This window comes from Neofelis nebulosa, chromosome 4 (assembly GCF_028018385.1).
Source record: "Neofelis nebulosa isolate mNeoNeb1 chromosome 4, mNeoNeb1.pri, whole genome shotgun sequence".
Taxonomy (NCBI): domain Eukaryota; kingdom Metazoa; phylum Chordata; class Mammalia; order Carnivora; family Felidae; genus Neofelis; species Neofelis nebulosa.
Window position 1 is genome coordinate 47,902,240 of NC_080785.1, and position 25,222 is coordinate 47,927,461.

The 25,222-nt window shown below is 38.0% G+C and overlaps 1 protein-coding gene across 6 annotated transcripts in view; it reads right to left on the reverse strand.

Moving 5' to 3' along the window:
* Window positions 1–25,222, reverse strand: part of ZNRF2 (zinc and ring finger 2) — a 144,495-nt gene that overhangs the window by 81,374 nt on the left and 37,899 nt on the right. For all 6 annotated transcript variants that reach the window (XR_009260347.1, XR_009260348.1, XR_009260346.1 and 3 more), the window contains exon 2: window positions 9,824–9,919. Coding sequence is in view for 2 of the 6 variants with exons in the window: in XM_058724708.1 (XP_058580691.1) it covers window positions 9,824–9,919 (96 nt within the window). In the remaining 4 variants the exon portion in view is untranslated. The remainder of the gene's footprint in view (window positions 1–9,823; window positions 9,920–25,222) is intronic.

Consider the following 25,222-nt stretch of genomic DNA (forward strand, 5'->3'; position numbering starts at 1 on the left):
CAAAGAGAGGAGCTCTGGAATGGACACTCTTCCCTCCCCTTTTCTAGCTCTCAGCCCCTTCATCCTCTCTCCCAGCTCTCTTTCTCTTCCCCAGGCTCCAGCTAACCACTTCCACATCAAGTCCCACACCATTCTCTAAACTGGTCTTTAAAGAAATTCTTTTCCTTACAAACATTTTGCATATGAATGATCCAAGTTCGAAATAATTTATTTTAAAACTTCATTATATAGTCATATCTTTTCACTTTCAATTCTCTTTTATTGAGGTCTCCCTTGCTCCAAACTATGCCTACTTGTTATTTCTAAACAGGTGTTCCATTTCTCTCCAAATCTTATTAATACTTCCAAGATCTAGATTAAATATCTAAATAGACTACAACTTTTACTATGCACATCACCATACATATCAAATATTTTGTGAAAGGTCAAAATTGTTGACAGATGTGGGCTGAGGTCCTAGCTTTGTTCTTATATAGAGGACACAAAAAATGAGAATGTAAATGAGAAGTAAATCTGAAAATGTACTTTATTCATATTTGTATTAGAATTCCTTGGAAATGAGACTCTGTCAATGTCACACACCTTAACAAAAACTGGGACCAGGGAACAAGACCTTTTTCCCTTTGAGGACAGGTATGTCAGTTCACTTGGTCCTTCTAAGGTCTTTGTTTTGTTTCTTCACATTCTTAAAATCAGGAAAGCTTACTTGGAATGTTAGAATTTTTTCTTTTAAGTAGGTTCCACACCCAGTGCAGAGCCCAACAAGGGCTTGAACTCACAACCCTGAGATCAAGCCTGGAGCGGAGATCAAGAGTTGGATGCTTGGGGCGCCTGGGTGACTCAGTCGGTTGAGCATCTATGTTCCGCTCAGGTCATGATCTCGCAGTTGACGAGTTCGAGCCCTGCATAGGGCTCTGTGCTGACAGCTCAGAGCCTGGAACCTGCTTTGGATTCTGTGTCTCCCTCTCTCTCTGCCCCTCCCTTGCTCATGCTCTGTCTCAAAAATAAATAAACATTAAAAAAAATTAAAAAAAAAAAAGAGTTAGATGCTTAACCAACTGAGTCACCCGGGTACCCCTAGAATTATTTTTTTTTTTAATGTTTATTTATTTTTGAGAGAGAGAGAGAGTGTGTGAGTGGGGGAGGAGCAGAGAGAGAGGGAGACACAGAATCTGAAACAGGCTCCAGGCCCTGAGCTGTCAGCACAGAGCCCGACGCGGGGCTCGAACCCAGGAAGCATGAGATCATGACCTGAGCTGAAGTTGGACGCCTACCGACCAAGCCACCCAGGTGCCCCTAGAATGATTTTTTTTTAATCAACATTATGACAGTGATACAAAGATAAGGAGAACACAAAAGAGGCAAGACTTATGATATGAAAGCTCTATGAAATGAGACAAATCAAGAATCAGTAAAGAAACTTCGTCATCCTTCTCAAATAAATCAGAAATGAAATCTGAAACCCTCTTCATGCTTTAGAAATCTATCAGAACTTCCTTCTCACTGAACTTTGTACTTGAGTTCAATTTCTATTCTATGTATCTTCTTTTTATACCACAAGGAAGGAGTCTATCTCAAGACAGTTATCCATGGGTAGTCACCTTTCTACAGTATTCTATTTCCATAGGGAGTATGAAAGGATCTATGCTTCCACAAAGATTAAGCAATCTGCCTATCAAATTCAGACTTCAGATTTTAGCTGAGTAGCCCACCATGTTGCTCATAAAAAGTAGGAAATTTTTTTTTCATTAAATTGCAGCTTTAAATTGTCACATTATATGACGGCAGGTAGTTTTCTAATTACCCTTCCACCCATCCCCGATTTCTCCATATATTGTAGAACTATTACTGCTGCCCAAGCTTTTCTGGTATCTAATTTGGAAGTAAATAACTATGGGCTTTTAAAATAAAATATCAAAGGAATTGCAGATTTGTTAGCATGTTAAATACAGCACCAACTATAGGTTTACCTCTCAAAGCCAAAAATAGTATTTCTTAGTAAGAACTGGTCTTGTTTACTTGGCACTCAATACCTGCAAAGAACTATGCATGATTTCTCACTTGATTCTTACAATAAGTCTAGTAAGAGGCACTACTTCTAGTCCTCAGTTTCTGGGAGAGAAAACCAAGACCAAGGTTATATGGCTATTAAGTGGTAGAATAAGGATCTGAACTCAGCAAGCTGAATTCAAAGTTGGTACTTTGTTCCAAGTACTGCTGTTTTGCATAACATTTTAAATGCAAACAGGTGCTGCTCCTGAGCAGCTATGTTAAAAGTAGGGCAGTAAAACTGAATCTGGTGTCTTCTAAAATAGGCATTCAATTTTCCTAAGTGGGTAAGACTGTAACAATGTTTAAGTTTCTTGTATGACCATTTTTAAAAAAAATTTTTTAATGTTTATTTTTGAGAGAGAGGGCAAGAGAGAGCAAGAGCGACAGAGAGGGAGAGAAAGCGACAGAGAGGGAGAGACAGAGAGAGACGGAAAGCGCGAGGGAGACAGAATCCGAAGCAGGCTCCAGGCTCCGAGCTGTCAGCACAGAGGCTGATGCGGGGCTCGAACCCACGAACCGTGAGATCATGACCTGAGCCGAAGTCGGACGCTTAACCAACTGAGCCACCCAGGCACCCCCTGTATGACCATTTCTGATCCCTTGTCTTTGTAAAGTAAACACATACTAAATTTTAAATTGCTACACAGAACAAAAAGCATTTTAGAAATGCTAACACAAGTGGAACAGGGTAAAGTATTTTTCAGGTTACTTTAACATTTTACTCTTTTTATTTGGACTTGGTTTACGGTGTCCCTAGGTATGAATTTACTTTTATTTATACTGCTCAGCATCACAGTGCTCCTGCAATCAGAGAATTCCTATCTTTCAGCAATTCTAGAAGGTTCTCTGCCATTTCCCTTCAAATACTGCCTCTTGCCAATTCCATCTCCCATTATGCGCAAGTTGTACCTTTTGTGTAACATGTTATACACCTTTTATCCCACAGTCTTTTAGTGATCCTATGCCTTTGGACTATAAACTTTACGAATATTTCTCAGGTTTTTTTTCTCTCCGTTGTTAGGTGGAACAGAATGGCTAGAGCTGGCTGGAGTATTTCCCTTCTCCCAGGTCAGTGAGGGTCTGGTTAACTAGTTTCTCCCAGGCAGACCTCATTAAAATAGAGTCCTCTGGCATATTTCACACTGGTCCCTTGTCCCCCCCCCCCCCACCCCTTACCAGAAGCAGGAGGGAATTTTTCTCCCATATTTAATATGGGAACCTGGTCAAGCTCCTGGAAGAAAATCTTACAAATTTGTGGGGGCTCCACTGTGACTAGGTCTCCCTGGAGTTTTAAACTCTCAACTTGTCTGCACTGAGCCCCCAGCAATTCATCAATTACAGTTCAGGCTGACCCTGACACTGGTTCCTGCAATGGTTCCCACTACTGAGTCTCTGCTGCAATAAACCAAAACCAGAGAGTGCCGGTATTTGCCTGTCTCAGCAATCACAGGGGCTGGCCATTTGCCTTGTGTCCTTCCATCTCTTATGAATCCAAGAAGTCAGTGATTTTTCAGTCTGTTCAGCTTATTACTTCTTGTCAGGATGGAGTCACCACTTCTGAATTTCCTACGTGTTGAACTAGAAACCAGAAGTCAATTCCATTTCTTTTTCTGAGATTATATTACGTATGGTAGATGCTCTTGTTCCAGGCTCCAAGCCATGTACCTCTCTATTTTCCATCACTCTTTACACTCTGCTTAATTTCCTCAGATCCACCTTATACCTCACTAGTTCTCCTTGCAGCTCTAATGTGCTAGTTAATCTGTTTGTTGAGATGTTAATTTCAGTGACTAAAGTCTAAAGAGTTCAATTTCTGTCTTATTCATGGTATCTTATTGTTATTTTTTACTTATTTCCTATTCATCCTTTTATGATTGTAATGATTTGAAAAGAAATCAATCTATAGATCTAAAGTTTTTTGAGGTGGTAATTCTGATCATATCTGCTCTTACTCCATGCATATTTAAAATAAAAAAAAAATTTTTTAGCATTAATTCATTTTTTGAGAGACAGAGAGAGAGCGCGAGCAGGGGAGAGGCAGAGAGAGAGGGAGACACAGAATCCGAAGCAGGCTCCAGGCTCTGAGCTGTCAGCACAGAGCCCAACATGGGGTTTAAACTCGTGAACTTGCAAGAACATGACCTGAGCCAAAGTCGGATGCTTAACCAACTGAGCCACCCAGGCATCCCTAAAATTTTTTAATCACAAGTTCACCTTTAATAGATGGTGACTACATTGTTCTATAGGAATCCTATATGGGTTTTAGAACAGTTTCGTTTTTGTTTTGCCAACCGCCTCTGGGATATCATCTACTTTGAAATTTTTATAACATAGTATAACAGATTTGACACTTTCTACTGCCTTTAATTTCACTGCATTGCAGGACAGTCAATTTACGGTACAAAAAAATAACTTTACTTCAATGCTGTCCCCTAAGGTAGTATTTACAACTATTAGGAATCCACGTTTAAGTTAAAACTCAACCACAGAACACTAACAAATAAACAAAGAGAGATGTCAAATCACACATAACAGAAATTCCACAAAAGGAAAAGTTCACACAAAGACCATGATGACTACCTCTTATTTAAAATTCTGCATTGTGGTTGGCATTTTTTTTTTTACCTCAATAATAAGAGATATGCCATTTTCAGAAAGCATCTTGAATTCACAAAGATTAAAATGGGGTGGGGGGGATCTTAAAACCAAGAAAATGTAGTATGTAAGGCCAAGAGCAAGTTTATAACTTAAGATGAGCACCACAACCACCTAGAAAGCCACAGTATCTACAAAAGAAGAAAGTATATTTCTTCTTACATGGGAAGCCAGGTCCTCAGGAGGCGGCTTGTCACCCTGGAATCAAAGCGCTGACGGCCTGGTGCAATCTATCTTCGACACCTGAGCGAGCCTGAGTTATACTCTCCCGCAGACCTCAAGGAAGTGGGAGCCTTTTTCTTCCCTTTCATTACAGAACAAGTTTCCTTCCAAGTGACTCCATCTTTCAAGTATGTTTACTTTAACAGAGTGATAGTCACATCTTACTCTGTCCACAGAGTCAGGTTTATATTCCTGATGGTTCTGAAAAGTTCTGCTTTGATACACTGCAGAAGTTTATTATTAAGTCTCAGAAGAAAAGAGTAACTTAACTCTTCAAGTTCCATCTCCTCCAGGTACACATGCACACACATTGTACCACTTACCAATAAAACAAAGATATCTTAAGCACAAACCTACTACCCTCAATCACAGGAGGCTAAAATAAAAACTGAAATGTAGGGGCGCCTGGGTGGCGCAGTCGGTTAAGCGTCCGACTTCAGCCAGGTCACGATCTCGCGGTCCGTGAGTTCGAGCCCCGCGTCGGGCTCTGGGCTGACGGCTCGGAGCCTGGAGCCTGTTTCCGATTCTGGGTCTCCCTCTCTCTCTGACCCTCCCCCATTCATGCTCTGTCTCTCTCTGTCCCAAAAACTAAAAAAAACTAAAAAAAAAAAAAAAAAAAAAAAACGTTGAAAAACTGAAATGTATAGGACACAAAACATGCTATGATCCAGTGAACTTTAAAGGCCAATAAAATCAAGACTAAGAATTTGCCAACAGTATTTATTTCATTTTTTGGTTTTGGTTCTAAAACACTTCAGAAGATGAGGATAAAGGAAATGAAGAGACTCTACTGGGGTGCCTGCGTAGCTCAGTCGGTTTAGTGGCCGACTCGATTTCGGCTCAGGTCATGATCTCACGGTTCCTGAGTTCGAGCCCAACATCAGGCTCTGCTCTCACAGTGCGGACCTGCTTTGGATCCTCTGTCTCCCTTTTTCTGCCCCTACCACGCTTACACTTTCTCTCAAAAATAAACATTAAAAAATTTAAAAAAAGAGAGAGACTCTACTATGCTCATAAAATCTGTATTGGGTTCACAAACTACATAATGAATTACTAGTTCCATAAACTAAACAATGAAGCACACAAATAAAGGGGAAAGTATATGAAATAGGCAGTGATGAGGGACAGAAGCAGAAAAACATTCACCTTTAGCCCAGAAGACGGACCTATAGACTAGATAGTTCTGATAAGGATCAAAGTGCTTACTGGCTGCTACATTCTTAAAGGGTCTCATGACTGCCTGTACATCTCACCAATAGTTAATATCAAGCTGAATTATAAGCACCAGAGAAATCTTGCAAAAGTGGTTTTACAAGTAGAAATTCAAGGAAAACATTTATGATCTAATACTTCCTGCATGTTCCCTCCCCCCTGAAGACTAAGCATAGAACCACACAGAATCAGCTTCATACAGAAGTGCAGCTCTTTCTGCCCACAGGTCCTGTCCCTGTGCTACTTAAACAAATGTACTAAGGTGCACTGTAAAACGTCTCAAGAATTCTTTCTTAACCGGCACAGAATGCTCAATAATCCCGCAACAGGCAGTCCTTGACTTAAGGGCAATCTATGTAGATTAACGCTGATTGTGGCATTATGAATTTTTTTTTCCATCCTGCCAAAACACCACCTGCAATACATAACCACTCACATCATTCTGAATCATTCTCTGCCAGACTGCCTTGGGCCTCCTACCTGAACCTCTGCTGAGACAGCTGCCACCTAGCCAATGTTCTTCTTCAGTTACCAGGACTTAGGTATTTGGATATAGTATTACAGATTAAAGGAAAAAAAAAAATTAAGAGAATCATTGTGAACTAGTCTGGAAACCAAACCAACATTTAGAATACCATCTCTGGGAGTATAAATCTGGAACTCCAAAACACCAGCTTATATTCAAATCTCAAATCTCTGAAAGTCATCCTAGAGTTTGACTATAAATATATCCAGCCTGAAAAACAAGCCCAACTAATCTCCTTGCTGTGCGTATCTATAGACAGTTAAATTAACATACATTTAACAAATAAATTTCAAAATTTCAGATGTCACTACTCTAGGAAAGGCTGTAAAAGATATACATTAATAAGGACTATGCTGAATAAAACTCTCACTTGAGTATCAATGCAATTTGCAGGCCCCATCTCTCTGATGCCAGAATCAGTTGTTTAAGAATTCAAATATGAAGTGTTAAGAAGCCCAGGTGACTAAGAGGACCGATTCCCTTTCACGGATTCTCGGACTCATCCTGTTCTAAACTTCAGAGTAATCCTAAATGCCAAGTTTAGGTGTTAAAGAGGCCAATTTTCACAGAGTCATCACCTGTGATAGATGAGATTCAGGAGACTGAAGGGTAACAAAACATGCTAGGATAAAATAAGCCTCTCTGGCATAAGGATTAAGATGACTAAACAACAACAGACACAGGAGAGACCCTAAACATAGTAAAAGTTATCTTTTTGTAAGGGAAATTTAAATTTATAAAGGAAATCTCCATTTGTAAGGGTGTCTACCTTTTAGCACCAGGAAGAAAAGGTTGACTCCAAATCATAAAGGAATATTACAAGAGAATCTTATCAATGGAGAAGGCACAGGACTTAAATATGCATAACAAACTACTAGTTTACCAGGATTTTCCTGGTAACCTTCCATAACTAGGAAGGAACCCTTCCAAACCCTAACCTTCCATAAATGAAGAGGGTGTTTAAACCCACATTCTAAACCAGGCTCATTTCTCCCAGGGTATCTCCCATACATACCAAGACTTAAGCATGCTACATTTTTGTTTGTTTTTCTCTTGTCTTTTACTAGAGGTCTCAGCCAAGAGCTCAGACAGGTAGAAGGATTATTTTTTCCTTACCTGCAGGGCTCTGCCTTCAAAACTGTAGCGGAAGAATTCCCACGACTGTGATGGGGAGGCATATTATCAATCACCCATCACTCTCTAACCTAAATCAAAACTCCACCTTCTTTCACCACAGCTGGCCACTGTCCAATTTTAAAACTTCAAGAGCTATGTATAATTTTTAGAAGAAGCTATTTTTGTTTTTTGTTTTGAATGTTTATTGACAGTTAATATGTATTTAACACTTTAAAACGTTTCAGATCTACCTACCGTGAAGCAGGCAGCGATTCTTAAAAGTATTTGCAACTTTATTTGCTTTTCGCATTAAGTTACTGACTTCCGAACTGGAATACTGTCAAATATTTGAAACCTAAATCCTTGGTTTACAGTGTTCAATAATAAAAATTTAACTGAGTAAATTTTAAAGATCTAATTGGCTTTATTAATCAATTCATGAATTAGGCAGTATCCTCTCTAGCAAGTAGAGGGGAGCTCCAAAGGGCTGCAGGAAAGGAAAGGTTTCTAAGAGGTAAAAAGAGAGGGGAAAAAAGAAAATTATTAGAAAAGAACCCATTGCCTAGGGGAACTGAAGGAGTGTATCAAATTTCCTAGTGCTGATCAGGAAATTCTCATGGTGACTGGTTAAAGGTTACATTTCTGGGGGGCTGAAATTGCAGTTAGATTAGGTATTAAGTCTTGGTTTATTGACTTGGTGCTTTAACTTAAGTGACACCATTATGTGCCTGTGGGTTCCTTTTTAACAACAGTGTGCCCAAGCAGAAGGTTACATCTTGGTTCTTGAAGACATCTTTAAGACACCAAATACATGATCTAGTAAAAAAACTTTAATGACTTGAGCATACTTAAATCGGGAAATCAAAAACTGCCAAATATCAACATTCATAGACCATACTGTACATAAGTTACACAAAAAGTCAATGTACAGAATACTAAGGTTGTGTGCAAATACACACAAAGGAAATACATTTGTGCTTTCAAAATTGAAGGACAGACTCTTGACATTCAAGGGTATTTATTTCTAAGACACTGGTAATAAACATCATAATTTTGGAGGCTAATGATAAGATAATGGAGTACAAACAAGAAACAAGCCCAATCATTTCACCTCAAATTCTGAACCTGAATGAGAATTTTTTATTTTTTAAGTAACTGAATTTCAACTATATTATGCAAAGTAGCCCATTCAATTTCACAATGCAGAAAGGTCTAAATATAATCAACAGGTACATTTACTATTCAAAGGAATTGCTACAATCTCCTTTTACTTATTCATTGGAAAATAAATGGGAAAAAGAGTTCTATTGTCACTACAATAATAGTGTGGCTGAAGCCCTACCTTAGAGAGAGATTCCTAAGTCAGTCTGCAAAAAAGCTAGTCAGGGTAACATGTTCATTTCAATTTTAAACTCTACCCTCCAACCCCCAACATTTTATAGTCTGACAAGAAACCTCAGATTCTTAACTAAGTGCTGCTGCATTCATTAACCTGTGGCTGATGCTGGGCTGTAGTGACCCACTTCTGTTTTATTCACGGCTGTATCCCAAGTTCCTAACACCACACCTCATACTCCCAAAGGTGCTCAAAAGACATTTGTTGAATGAAGTCAACCTTTCACAGTTCACTGGTATTCTTCCGACTCATTCTATTTCAAACAAAATTACATTTGAAAAATTCCTGAAAATTTCTTGTAGGCATTTGAAGTTTGTCTACTTATGAAATTTTTTAAAAAGCTCTCACTCATCCTTTATTTCATTCCATTTACTTAAAATTAGGAATGAACCGTGTGATCATTTTTTAAGTCTATTTCAAAATGTACCAAGGCTACACTGAAAAATCTTCCCCAGGATTTTGAAGGTCTTGGGATTGTGGTCAGGAAAGAGCAGTAAAGCCAGAGCACCAGACCTATAACTGAAACACTAGTTAGCTCCAGGGCTCATAGACCGTCATTCCTTCGCCTTTTATATTTTATCTGAAACATAAAAATCATAAAATCTAAGGTCATTCTAAAAAGCATTTCAAAGCACTGGACTTACCATTATAGGTTATTCTTGGCTTTGTTAAACACATCACAAGATGCAAATCCATTTCATCTGAAGGTACAAATTTTGAGCATACAGGGCACTTAAATCCTAAAAAGTAAAAGAAACCCATTTTACTTAATTATTCTGAATGTCCAATTCTGTTTTTTAATAAAGCACAGAAGAGTAAAAGCATTTCAAATTTCAGTATTACACGTATAGTAATATACTACTTAACTGCAAGTTCGTTTGGGAAAAGGGTCTGTAACTATAATATCTGACTTAAATCACTTTACAAAGACCATCCCATAACAAATAAAACAAGTACAAATGAAAAGAAGTAGGCTCACTACAAAACTCCCAAATCTTTTTCTGATGTATGGGTCCAAATTTTGTTTCTAATTTTTGTTTCTAATTTTTTTTTGTTTCTAATTTTTTCCTTTAACCTGGACTTATCATTTCGTGGAAATTACCTTTCCCAGCTTGGTAGAGCACAGTTTGAATCCCAAGGTTTTATTGCTAGACGGTACTTTAGAAACTATTCTACTGCATTGATCTTTTAAAAATTATTCTGATGAAGAAAGTCAAAAATCAGCAAAATCAGGTCTAGAACCTAAGACGCCCGTCTTCCAGTATCGTGATCTGTCACACTATGCTACTCAAGTCACAATGCAAACAGAAAAAAGCACCAAACAGGGCAGATTTCCCAGTCAATTTCGACACTTAAATATTAGCTTGTTTCCTACCATATTCAATCTATACTACCAAGTATTTGCTTAAAGTGGTCTATTAAAAATAAACTGGTATACCGAAGAGAGAGTATGTTATGTATTCAGTTCTATCCTGCTCCCTGACTTCCCAGGGGACTGTCCCATCTCTGGTTCCTCGCTGTCCCCCTGCTGCCCTACAGCTCCCTCCTCAACACCCCTACACTGCTTGAGCAGCACTGGACACCTGATTGTAGACAGCCAATACTTCCGGGCTAAGAACTACAAACCAGAAGTGGCACAAAAAGATGGTCTGGGCCAATCTGTTTTTCTTGGAAATATGACAAGACATGGCAAGAGAGTACACACTGGTCAGGTGTAAAGAGCTGAAGCAGAAAGGTCACATGTAGGTAAAAGAGAGTCCAGTGGCTCATGTGTAAGCTGAGCTTACAAGAGAATAGCAACTATCAGCCAGCGAAGGACAATGGTTTGCATGGAGATCCCAGAGCAGATGTTTAGAGAGGAGCAGAAGTGCAGTGAGAGACCAAAGCTAATAAGAAGGGGAGTGACAGAAACCAGTCCCTAAGGTAAGGCTGCCTCAGAGTCTGACAGCTTTGTACTTCTGGCACATGTGTGTTCTTAGAGGCACTCTCCTCCCTTCATCGTGACTCAAACTTACTGTGACCAAATGTGTCAGATTAGACTCATACCTCATGCACAATTTTGTACAAATTAGGAAAAGGTTTTGGCATGGGTACTTAATCCAGGTATTCAACTTCCTAAATGAAATAAGTGCTATTGAACACCATTTTTCACATTGCATTCAATGTATTTTCAAAGAACATACATTTTTTTCTTTTAGTAAAATGCACTTAATACAATGTGAAAAAAATGTATGTAAATGTATGTTTACTGCCCCTTCTTGAAAACCACCAAAATGAAAAAGAAAGAGGAAAGAAATCCGTCTAAAATGAAACTGCAGGAGCACCTTGATGGCTCAGTCGTTTAAGCATCTGGCTCTTGATTTCGGTTCAGGTCATGATTTCACAGTCAAGAGATAAGCTCCACATCAGGGGTGGAGTCCACTTAAGATTCTCTTTCCCTCTGGCCCTCCCCCACTCCCACTAATAAGTAAATAAGAAACTGCAAAATAGCTACAACCCCCAAATACAGAATATACCAATACAAGGAAGCTTAGATCAAATGGGGAGAAGACAGAGACTCTCAAGTAGCATTCATATTTCCAGGACCAACTAACTATCTTTCACTTGGAACTGTAAAAACTTTCTTCCCTTGAGGTTTTCAACAGGACATACAAGAGGGCAAGAGGCCAGTTTTTTTAACTACTGATCAGAAATCACCTGAGTATTGGCACATAAACTCTAAATTATCAAAGTAGAATACTGTGAACTACTGAGAGCCATCCAACTGCCCACAAAGTAGAGCCCAAGGAGAGAAAACTCTATGTACAAAGAACCACCCGGATTTCTAATTAAATACTATAAATTCATGTGTTTCTTTCCCTTCCCCTCTAAAATCTACTGAAATAGATTTCAGTAGAATCTGTAAGAGAATAAGAATAAAATAAGATAAAGACCTTGAAAGGAGACAGCCAATGAGAAAACAGACACCCTAAGTGTCTGCAGAAGTCAATTCTATCTAGTTCTCAAAAGACTGCAAAATCGATACCTCCAAATGACTTCCCAAGACAATGGGGAGGCATGAGGATAAAATCTAGACTGGTTCAAAGACTAGGAAAAAAAAAAAAAAATTCCCTAGGTCTCCAAACCATGACATACAGCAACTGTAAGAAACTACAATTCCCCAACTACAGCAGGACAAAGAAGGCTAACTAACTTCTAGAATAAAAAACCCAAAATAGAATGACTTGAGCAATGGGAAGGAAAGAAAACAGAGGAATAAAGACCTATGTACCGAAAAGGGCCCCTCTGCAATTTCCTTTACTCCATCTTTACCAAGAATTTGGTAGATTCTTCCCTTTTTAAAAAAAAAAAAAAATTAATAAAATTTTTTTTAACATTTTATTTATTTTTGAGGCAGAGAGACAGAGAGAGAGTGGGGGAGGGACAGAGACAGGGAGACACAGAATCCAAAGCAGGCTCCAGGCTCTGAGCTGGCAGCACAGAGTCTGACACACACCCGAACTCACAAACTGTGAGATCGCGACCTGAGCCGAAGTCGGACGCCTAACCTACTGAGCCACCCGGCTGCCTGCCCTGGTAGATTCTTCTCTTAAATCAAAAGGTCCCGCAGGATGAAACATCAAGACCCTTGTCTGTTGATAAGCCCTAGCCTTATACATAAAGCTTCTAATCAGCTTTTCAGGGCCTCTCTCAAACATAATTCAATGAAAGAAAATATTCAGCATGACTGAAAAACAATACGCAGAAGCAAATTCAAAATTCAAAAATATTTACAACATGTATCATAAAAAAAAATACCCTTAATATATAAAGAACTCTTAAAATTTGTGGAAAACCAAGTATCAGTTAGAAAACTGGGCAAAAGTTTTAAACCAGTATTTCACCAAAAAGGTATTTTCAACTGACCTTTCTTTAAACAAATGAAAGACTGGGGCACCTGGGTGGCTCAGTTGATTAAGCGTCCAACTTCAGCTCAGGTCATTGATCTCAAGGTTCGTGGGTTCAAGCCCTGCATGGGGCTCTGTGTGCTGACAGCTCAGATCCTGGAGCCTGGTTTGGATTCAGTGCCTCCCTCTTGCTCTGCCCCTCCCCTGCTCCCACTGTTTCTCTCTCGCTCTCTCTCAAAAATAAACATTAAAAATTTTTTTTGAATAAATGAAAAACTGCACAGTGTCAGAATAAAAGAAATATCCCCTCCTTTCTTAAGTTTATTTATCTTGAGAGAGAGTGAGTGAGCACAGGCAAAGGAGGGGCAGAGAGAGAGGATCCCAAGCAGGCTCTGCATTCTCAGCACAGAGCCCAAACCCACACATCAGAGACCATGACCTGAGCCAAAACCAGGAGTGGATGCTTAACTGACTGAGCCACCCAGGCACCCCAAGAAGCACTTTTCTCTTAAGTTCTTTTTCTTTATTCTCAGTTTAGTGGGCTTTAGGAAGGAAAAGTAACACCTGTGTTCAATTCACTTTATTTAACTAAAAATCCAGGTCTGTTCTTTGTATATAACTGTTCTCTCTCCTTAGGCTTTACTTTATCTCTACATTTAAGATATCACTGCTTACTCGAAATTGGCAAAAACTCAAAAGCTTGACAACACACTGTTGGTGAGGCTGTGTGGAAACAAGCACTTTCATACATTGCTAGTAGGAGTGCAAATTTATACAACCTCTACAGAGAGCAATCTGGCAATATGTCAATCAACTACATATGTATTTATCTTCTGGTCCAGCAATCCCATTTCTAGGATCTTACCCTGAAGGTATGTCCCCAAAATACAAAAAAAATAAGTGCACACATAGAGGATTCTGGGAAGACAGCCGAGTAGGAAGCACTGGCAGAATCGGCCTCCCCACCTAAATGCTTGCATCTGTCTGAGGGAACTATTTTGGAACTCTGGAGACTACTGAAAGCTTGCAACTTCCAGGGGAAAAACCTGGACAGTACATTGTGGTTATTTTCAGCTCTTAGCACAGTAGCAGCCACCCTTCCCAGCCCAGCCCAGCCCAACCCAGCCCAGCCCAGCTACATGGCAGGCAGCAGTGCACTTGTTCTTGGAGCAGCTTACACACACCCTGCAGGAACTCAGGGTGGACATAAAGGACTCTATCCTCCAAAAACTGGAACTCTGCATTCTGATTGCTGCTTCTGATTCAGGAGATACAGACAAAGAGAAGGGTATCATTGTTTTGGACCTTCCCCATTTTAAGCCCCTCCCATTCTGGCTCAAGAAACTTCAAGGGGATTTAAAGGACCTACACCCCTTTCTCCCCCTTTATTTTTCTCTTTTTCGGAGCCAGACATTAAATATTAGGACATTCAAAAACAACTATATACACAGGGGAAATTAGAAAGGGACTGTACATGCCCAGGGCAGGTCTCAGAGAAGACCTTAAGTTTATATCTCAGGCTGATGATCCTCAGAGACAGGCTATAACACTCCCCAAAAAACAATAATACAAAATAGCAGACACTGGGAAGAGGGGGGAAATCTGATTTCCAGAGTTACCACATTATTAGATTCAAATATCCAGTTTTCAACAACAAAAAACCACAAAGCATACCAAAAACAAAAAAACAGAAAAGCATGGCTCCTTTAGAGGAAAAAAAAAAAAATAAAACAAATTGTCCCTGAAAAAGATCTGATGACAGATATACTAGGCAAAGATTTTTAAATGCCTATCTCTTAAAGACGCTCAAAGAACTAAAGGAAGATGTAAAGAAGGTCAAGAAAATACGATCAAAATATGAATAAAATGGAAATATCAATATGTAGAAAACCTAAATAGAAACTACAAAGAAATTCTGGAGCTGAAAAGAATAATAACTGAAATTAAAAATTCACCAGAGGAATTCAAAGGCAGATTTGAGCAGGAAGAAATAATCAGTGAACCTGAAGATAGGACAACGGAAATTATCATGTCTGAGGAACAGAAAGAAAAAAGGGACTGAAAACAAGTGAACAGAGCTTAAGGGGCCTGTGGGATACCAACAAGCAGACCAACATATGCATTGTGGGAGTCCCAGAAGGAGAAGAGAATAAGGGGGGGAGAATATTTGAAGAAATAATGGCTGAAAACTTCATAAGTTTGATGGGTGAATGAATATAAACATGGATACAAATATCTAAGAAGCTCAACAATCTCTTTGTAAGATGAACTCAAAGACATCCATACCTGGATACACTATAATCAAACTTTGAAAAGACAGAGAATTTTGAACACAGCAAGATAAAGGCGATCATCATATTAAGGGATTCTAAGATTATAAACAGATTTCTCATGGGAAATTTTGGGGTCCGGAGGCAGTGGACTGATGAAAAAAAAAAAAAATGTCAACTAAGAATCCTATATCCAGCAAAATTCCTTCAGTAGTAAGGGAGAAATTATAAAATTCCCAGATAAGCAAAAGCTGAGGAAGTTCATTACCACTAGACCTGTCCTAGAAGAAATGGGGAGTCCTACAAAGTAACATGAAAGAACACCAGACAGTAACTCAGAGCCATAAGGAGAAATAAAGCTCTCAGTAAAGGTATTTAGGTCAAGGGGAACTGTTTTCGAGGAACTGTACTGGAGGAACTGCACCTGAGAAGTATTATCCGTATCTGGACCTGACTCAGATAACAAGATCCTGGACTTCAAATTGATGCCTTAATGGGATAAGACTGTGTGAGTACTGGAAAGAAAGCGAATACATTTTACATATGGAAGAAATGTGAACTGTGATGGCTAGAAGGTGACTCTGGTATTTAGTCTCCAAAGATAGTTGCTTTCAATTTCATGCATCCTAAGATAAAAAACCTAATTCTCCTTTCCTTAAATCTGGGCCAGCCTTAATGAGTTAGTCAATCAAGAGAATCCGGAAGTGATGTTCTGGGATTTCTCAGATAAATCTTGAAAAGCCTCACAGCAACCATTTGGACCTCTTAGAATGCTCACTTTTGGGATATTCCCTTTCAGAGCCCACTTGACATGCTCTAGGAAGTTCCAATCACAGAGAAAGGTCATAGATAGGCATTTCAGCTGACAGCCTGAGCTGAAACCAGCATCAATTTCCAGGTACAGTGAGTGAGCTACCTTTGATGTTAAGTTACTTTGAACTTTCAGATGACTCTAGCCCCAACTTCCATCGCAACTGCCTGAGAGACTCCGAGTGAGAGCCCCACCAACTGATTCCATTCTACTCCTAGAACTTCAAGAGATAATAAACGTATGTTTTAATTAAAACACACACACACACACAGTAATTTACTATGACACTCTTTGGAATAGCACAGTACTGTAAACATAAGAGACATAATGAAGAAACCATTAGGTATCTACACAATGGAATACTACGCAGTATAAAAAAGAAATGAGAAAAGTCTCTATGAATGGACACAGAGAGATATCAAGGCTATATTAAGTGAAAAAAGCAATGTGAAAAAAGACTGCATGTTATGCAAACTACTGTGTATCAAAAAAGGGTAAATAAGAATACATGTACACATATGTACCTGCAAACAGAAAAACAAGGAACTTCAAACTAAGGTTTACATACATGTTGCCTTTAGGTAGTGAAATGTGGTGGAAAAAAGGGAAAAAGGTACTCCTGAGTACACCTTTTAATAAAGTTCTTGACTTCTGAAAAATGTTAATGATATACATATTCAAAAATAAATGATTAGGGGAAAATCCCTACTAAAATTAAATATAAATGGAAACAAATGTAACTGTACATCAGATACAAAGAAAATATATACATGCATGTGCACATATATACACACACACAAACACACACACACACACACACACACACAGAGTTCAGTCCACTAAAAGGATGTAGAAGCAAGGATACCTCTCAAAAAGCAGATTCAGCCTTCAGATTTTCCGTTTCTTAATATGACTCCCCATCAAGCCCTGAAGGAGCTTCTCCTGGTCAGATTTGGACAATCTGACAAGCCAAATGGATAATGACTTAATAGATTATAATATTTTGTATTTAAAAAGAATGCAGAAGTATATACAGTTATACATTCTGAAAATATCAACCTAAAATCACTTAATTAACAAAGATAAAAAGATACTTCTAAGATGGAGAAACTACCTGCCATCAGCTTCCATGTTCAAACTTAGGATCAGCAACAAAAGGGCAAGCTGACAACTGTGCTCCCTGATATGACTCACCAAAGACACAATACTTCTATATGTTTCCACCAAATATAGTTAGATCTTCATTACGAGGAAACTTTTTAAAAAGTCTCCAACATAGAAGATGTACACCAAATAAACAGAATAGCAGAAGTATGGTAACACTGACACAGGAAAGAGAAGAAAACATTAGCACTGCCAAACCCCAAAAATCTCCTAAGATTTCTATTTACTTCTGTTTCTGTAGATTTATTTGATTCCGTTTTCGTTAGTTTTGGTGTCCATCTTATATGTTGGAAGTTTTTTCCAAAATTCCTCAACTTTCCCAATAATTTAAGATGATGTTGCATCCACAAGACAAGAGACTATAAACTAGGAACAGAGAAGCAAACAAAAACTCTTGAAATAAACTTTTGATGAAATTAAGAATTCAAATAGACAGATGGAATATTAACTTGAGGTAATAATGATGTCAAAGGACAATAACAACGAATATTTACTATGTACTAAGAAATTACTAAACACTTTGGCTAAATTCATTCATTTATTCCCACATCCTTGAGTTAGGTACTAATATAAACCCTATTTTACACATGAAAAACAGAAAGGGTAAGTGACTTACATAAGATCACACAGCTAAAAACTGGCAATGCCAGAAATCAAACCAAGCTTCTGGCTCAAAAGCCTAACTTAACCATCACTCTACACATCTTTTTTTAATCTTGCAGGAAGTAGAACCAAAAGTCAAATAGGGGAATAAGTAATAAAACCAGAAGATCAATCCAAGTGGTCTTAACATCCAATCAACTAGAAACAGACTTGAGAAAAGAGGAAGGAACTACCACAGACATAATTTCCCAAACTGAAGTTCATGACTATGCAGACTGAAAGAATGCACCCATGTAACAAATGAAAATAAATAGCCATATCAAAGTACGGTACTGTGAAATAACAGAGCCTTAGGGTTAAAGAACAGAAGTCTAAAAGTTTTCAAAAAGAAAAAGATCAATGAAAAACATCTAGAACAGTTTCCCAGACTTTTAACTTTTTTTTTTTGGTCTTTCATGATATTAATATTTTGAGAGTCTAGTTCAACTGCTTTGTAGAATCAGAATGGCACTGGTCTTCTTAATAGCAACACTTAGAAGAAGATAAGTGAATAACTCCAAAATTCTGAAAATTATTTCACCTAGACTATATACCCAAGCTATTACATATTCACACTGGACTGATCAATACATTTCATTAAAGCACAGGCAAAGTATCAAAAACATTCCTCCCTATGCACCTGGAGAAGTATCTTGAACACCTGGCACACTAAAACAAAGGAGCAAACAGGGCGTCTGGGTGGCTCAGTCAGTTAAGTGTTCAACTTCAGCTCACGTCATGATCTCATGGTTCGTTGAGTTCCACATCGGGCTGTGTGCTGACAGCTCAGAGCCTGGAGCCTGCTTTGGTTTCTGTGTCTCCCTCTCTCTCTGCCCCTCCCCAGCTTGCACTCAAAAATAAACATTAAAAAAAATTGTTTTAATTAAAACAAAGGAGCAAATAGAAAAGAAAGAGAGAGAGAGAGAGAGAGAGAGAGAGAGAGAGAGAGAGAGAGAGAGAAAGACACTGAGATAGAGGAAATAAGATCTCTCATAGGAGAGAGGTGTAAGGACATCCTTGGATAATTGTGGTCTAGAAGGTATTTGGTTTAGACCAAAGAGGAAGTAGAGGATCCAAGGAGGAGAGGAAAAGGGTAGAGGGTAGAGAGTGGTAGGGAGTGGTAGGGAATGAACAGATAAGGTTTCTTGACGTGTTTTATCAGGTGGAAAACAGTATTAGGTTCTGACAGTTTTACAATTCTTTTGCAAGTTTGGGAAGAAGAGGAACTTAGAAAATCAGGTAAGCAAACAGACAAGGCAAATTTTAACTACGAGACAAATACACAACAAGAAATGCAATCCAGAGTCATAAACAAGGAGTATGAAATTAAGCAGATCATCATTTAGAAAGATGTTCAAAGGTCGACGGATCGGGGCACCTGGATGGACTCTTGATTTCAGCTCAGATCATGATCTCCCGGTTAGTGAATTCAAGCCCTGCGTTGGACTCTGCGTTGACAGTGCGGAACCTGCCTGGGATTCTCTATTCGCCTCGCTTGTTCTCTCTCTCAAAAATAAACAAACATAAAAAAAAAAAAAAAAAAAAAAAAAGGTAGATGGAGAGGCACCTGGGTTAATCATCCGACTTTGGCTCAGGTCATGATCTCACGCACAGCTCATGAGTTCAAGCCTTGCATGGGGCTCTGTGCTGACAGCTCAAAGTCTAGAGCCTGCTTCACATTCTGTTTCCGCATCTCTGCCCCTCCCCTGCTCGCGATCTCTCTCAAATACAAAAAAAATTTAAAAACTTTTTTTTGCATAGGGGATGAATCAATGGAATCTACTGAAATTATAGCATCATATGCTAACTTGGATGTAAATTAAAAAATAAAGTTTTTTAAAAAGGTATATGGATAAAAATTAACACACATAATATATATAAATCCTAATCTCCCACAATAAGCAGTTAATAGCATCTAAAAAAATTAAATAAGCATATTACTTATAAATATGGAATTAAATGTTGTAAGTGACAGCTACAAGTACTGAAAGTTGTCTCAGGAAAATAAAAACTAGCAGTTGGGGCAGAAGCATAAGATTGTTATTAGAAGACTAGAAGTTCTTTTTTCAAAATATATACATATATTATCTTGATTTAATTTTAATTTTTAATTTAATTAAAAACTATTTTAAAGGAAGAAGTGTCTAGAGCATAGGACACATTAGCCTAGTGGAAAAGTATTCTGCAAGAATGTATCTCAGCCAAAGATGCTGCCTTCCCTAAATCACTTTCTCTGCCCTTTCCCCACATTGCTTTTCACTTTTACAGCAGTCCCAACTTGAAGTGACTTCATTCTCTGATGAATAATAATAAAGGATTCAATATGGGACCTAAATAAGCATTGTAGGAATTCACTATATAAGGAAGACAAAAACCTGAAAAAGGCAGATGAATGAGACAATTTAAAAAATTAACTCAGGAAACAGCTGTCACGGTTCAGCAAATAAATTAAATATAACAATAAACCTGTAACAGAAATAAAAACCACGGAAGAACCAGAAAGAAACAAATAGCTAGTGACAACATCACTGACACAGAAAAGGAATTATGGAAAACAGTACAGAAATGATCTGAAAAAAGACAAATTCATGGAAAACAAAGGCTAACTGCTTTTCCCAAAAATAAGAATGGAATCAAAAGAACACATCAAAATTATCAACGACCGTAAAAAAAAAAAAAAAAAAAAAAAAAAAAAAAAAAAAGAATCCTAATGACCAAACAGAAAATATAAGAGGTCTACGACAGAGGGGTGAGAGTGGCAGAATTCTTACTGGTCTCAGAACTATCCACAGAATACACAGATATTATTGTGGACACGGTTTTGTGCATGCCTGGAGGGGGTGTCTTCAGAATACTTACAAGTATTCTGTCTTTTACAGAATACTTAAAAGTGGGACTCAAGACTCAGAACTCAAACAAGAGCTTAATAAAGAATCCAGGAATGGACAAGCTATGGTGTTTTACACACACACTCACACAAAGTACATACACTACATACAATATTTAATTGGAGAAATAAGTGAAAACAACTGTAGGAGCTATGGCTCTGGTACAGTATACAAATACTAGATATATCAACAATGTGAAAATGATACAACCACCAAAAACTGGGACGAGAATGGCACGATCATGTTTGTGTATAAAGAGGACAAGGGAGACTAATAATGGAAGAGAATGGACCGTAGAAATGAGCCTGATAACCCAGGTCTTTTAAAAAGCAAAGTATAGAGGTGCTGAAACACAAATATTATTATTCCCTTTTACCCTACACAACTCTTAGGTTGTCACCAAAGCCCTATTTAGGTATCATCCTTCTCCAGGAATCTTTCTCTAAATGCTCCATTGCAAGCAAAGGCTGATTTAATTTTTGCCTCTCCATTTCTTCTATGTTTTGATGATACTTCCAAAACTAAAATGTCGCACACACATGGCACAGTAATTGCTTATGTTTCTATATTCCTTATTATCTTAAATGGGCTAGTGAAAATACAGATTTAAAAAAATTTAATATTTTATTCTAAGAGAGTACAAGTGGGGAAGGGGCAGAGAGAGAGGGAGACAGAGGACCCAAAGCGGGCTCTGCACGGACAGCAGCGAGCCTGATGTGGGGCTGGAACTCAAGGGCCACGAGATCATGACCTGAGCCAAAGTCAGATGCTCAACTGACTGAACCACCCAGGTGTCCCGAAAATACAGACTTTCAAATCCAAACGACCTGGGTGCAAATCCAGTTCTACTACATACAAACTACGTGACCCTGGGAATGGCACTTAAGGCCCTCCCCCAGATGCTGTCAATCTATTATTATCCCCACTGGTTGCCAATGTTCTCTAGTCAGAGCTGGTACTCCAAGTTTTCCCAAAATTACAACTACTCTTCTACACTTAATTTAAATGACAAACATAATTTGGAAGAAAATGACCAATAAGCTTAAAACTTAGGTATATGCGCAATGAATATGATAAACAGAACAGATCAATAACAGAGACCTCCATCTGCTACACCGAACTCCCCAGGTAATGCAAAACAGTAGACGCCATTTCCTATCTTCAATAATGGAATTGAAGAAAATTAAGCAAAAGGACTCTCTTGGTTAAAACTGCTCACTTCAAGAGAACAGCAACCTAAAAGTGCAAAAAAATCAAAAGTGACACAATTCAGCTCTTCAGATTCCTAGCTATCAAGGTTTTTACCACTGTACACACACATACCCTGTTTTCTCCCAGACTGGGCTTTTCACATAATCGCTATTTGGTGTAGCCAGTTTAATCTTTCCTCCAACAGAATATACCCATTCACACCTCTGTGCCCTTGCTCTTAAACCAATATGTCTTGCTTTTCTCTCATCTTATTAAAAATCTACTTCTATCTGTTTAAGTGAGCTCAGATCAAGTATCACCATTGCAATGAAGCCTTTTAAGAGAACTCAAAACCATGATGTCCTTCTCTTACTACATTCTTTTTAGTGGTTAAGTCATTTTATATATATAGATAGATAGATAGATAGATGTATAGATGTATCTATATATAGATATACATCTATATATAGATACATCTATATATGGATGTATATAGATATATAGATATATATCTATAGATGATAAATATATAGATATAGATATAGATATAGATATAGATATAGATATATAGATATAGATATCATCTACAACATTTGTGTTTAGATTTTATCTCCCAAATTGGATTATTATCTGTGGGGACAGAAATTGTATATTCTTCTACATATTCTATTCAACCACCCTACCCCAGCATCCAGGCTAGACCTATAGTTGACTCAATAAATATGGAAAAGCATTCATGAATGAACTGCATAGTTGGTCTTAGTGTTGCAAGAGTTGCGACAATTAAAGGCAGATGAGGGAATTCTAATTATTGGGAATTCTACCTGCGGTTTAAGTAAAGTCCCAACCATTCCTTGCAGGAAAGAAAGGCATTTTTTAAAAATTCAGTTTTAAGCTGAAAGGTAAAGGTAAAATTGTTCTAAACATGCCAATAAAAACAAAGGTAAATAAATCAACTTCCATAAGCAAAGTTTTGTAGTATATATAACATGTGCCATAAAACAAAAAGTCTGGAGCGTGAACTGAGGAGGAAGACATTTCATTTGTCAGTAGGACCTGTTCAGAGTTTGGCAAATACAGGATTATATACGTTATGAAAAATTTCCTCAGAGGGCGCCTGGGTGGTTTAGTCAGTTAAGCATCGGACTCTTCCTCTGGGCTCAGGTCATGATCTCACGGTTCCGGGGACGGAGCCCCGTGTCAGGCTCTGGCCTGACAGCGCAGAGCCTGCTTGGGAGTCTCTCCCTGCCCCTGTCCCTCCCCCTCCCCCAAGCACACATGCAGGCTCGCTCCCTCTCTTTAAAAGAAAAAACAAAACTCCTCAGAAAAGGTAAGCCAAGTAACCTAAATAACCAGCAGCAAGATGAACGGCAGGCTACCTGTTTTCTAATTACCATGATTGCCTGGTAAGTGAAACTTCTGCTGTATTTTGATTAAAGATGCTTGAGAAAGCCAAAAGGAAACACTTAAGTAAAACCTGCACTGTTTAATAATGACAGCTACAAAGGACGGGGCCAAAATGACGGGCAAAAATCTAACAAAATAAAAGGGGCAGGATAGCAAATGTTTCCACAACACAATACGGAAGACCAACCTTGATCAACAAGCCTATTTACCAGATTAAATGTTTAAATATCGAATTCTATGAATCATCAAAAACAAGCCTTGATGAACCTACAAAACATCAGTATACATCAATTTGCAAAATAAACATTCTTGAAAAGCTTCACTTATATCAGGACCATATTTTAAGTCCATTAGGGAAAGTTGTTATTTTCTACTATCGACCTATTTGTGACAATTCTATCATTTTATTCTTTTTTCATATACTTTATTTTTAAAAGAACTATTTCTGCTGAGAATGGAAAGAGAAAATGAATGAAACAATTTTAAGTGAAAATTAAGATCTAATTTCTTTTCTGTATCCCAAATCTATTAGTGTGCCTACTATATGAGACATAGTAGATATTCAAATATCAGAATGAGTGAAAAGCTTATCCAAAGATGTGTAATTTTTTAGTATTAAATAGCACACTGAAATGATTCATAAAATGTTCTACAAGAGTTCTTTATATATGCCCTGAAGATTTCTTTTTGCTCTTTTGGTTCCTGATTAAAAAAAAAACAAAAAACAAACTTATGGGACTGGATATTTTCATATGCTTTACCCTGGATGCACCTAACAACACCCTCAGTGTTGTTTAAAAACAGCTACTTCTTCATGTTCACTGTCATCACTCCCACACCACTTAGGACCCTAAGTGAACACCTACTCTCATCGTTTAGCGATAAGAAAAGCCAGGGAAGTGAAATTGCCGAAAGTCGTAAAATGAGTTAGCAGTACGGCCAGAAGTAGGTACGCCACTCGTCAACCAGACCTCTCTCATAGGCACTTACAACCAACTAAACTAACAATGTGCAAAATCTTATACATAAAACTATTAGAACCACGAAACCCTTATAAGGGATCCATTTTGACCTTGTTTTTAAAGAGTGGTGATATTCCTTGTGAACACTGGCAAAATTCTACAACATGAATGGCTAGGATTAAGAACATACACTAGAAACCACAAGCAAATCAAAATCCATACTGGACATCTTGGCAAATGTTACTTCACATGTTCGGGAAACTATTCAGACACCCAAAGAGATGAAGTATTGGAGACTCAATAATTTTCCTCCATCCAAGTGAAAAAAATTTGTGCATTGTTAAAGTCGTAAAATGCAAGCATAACATGCATAATTGTTCATGTCCTTGGCATATTCAGAACCTTAAAAAAAAAAAAAACAGCAAAGATGTCCACCTTTTGGCTTTTGTTTCCCTTTTACTGTTTTCCATTATTTCATTATTCCTTTTATTTTTTTATACCCTACTAAGTAACCTCCCATCAACTTTTTGTCTCCTCAACTCCATTCCCCAAAATACCCCATTGGCTTCATTTCTCATCCTGTATTTTGGCTTTTTTATTGTCTAGATTATCTTAAACACATACAACCTACAAATATGATCAATTAATTATAAAAGATCTTAATGGTGGGCCACAACTGACAGAGAACACTTCTCTGTCACTGTAATTTCTGTGAGCACTACATTATACATAGAAAATAATTCTGATACTGAAATTCAAAGCTTAATTAGAAAATATAGATCTTCAGCAACATGGGTATTTTCCCTTGGAAAACACTTTTA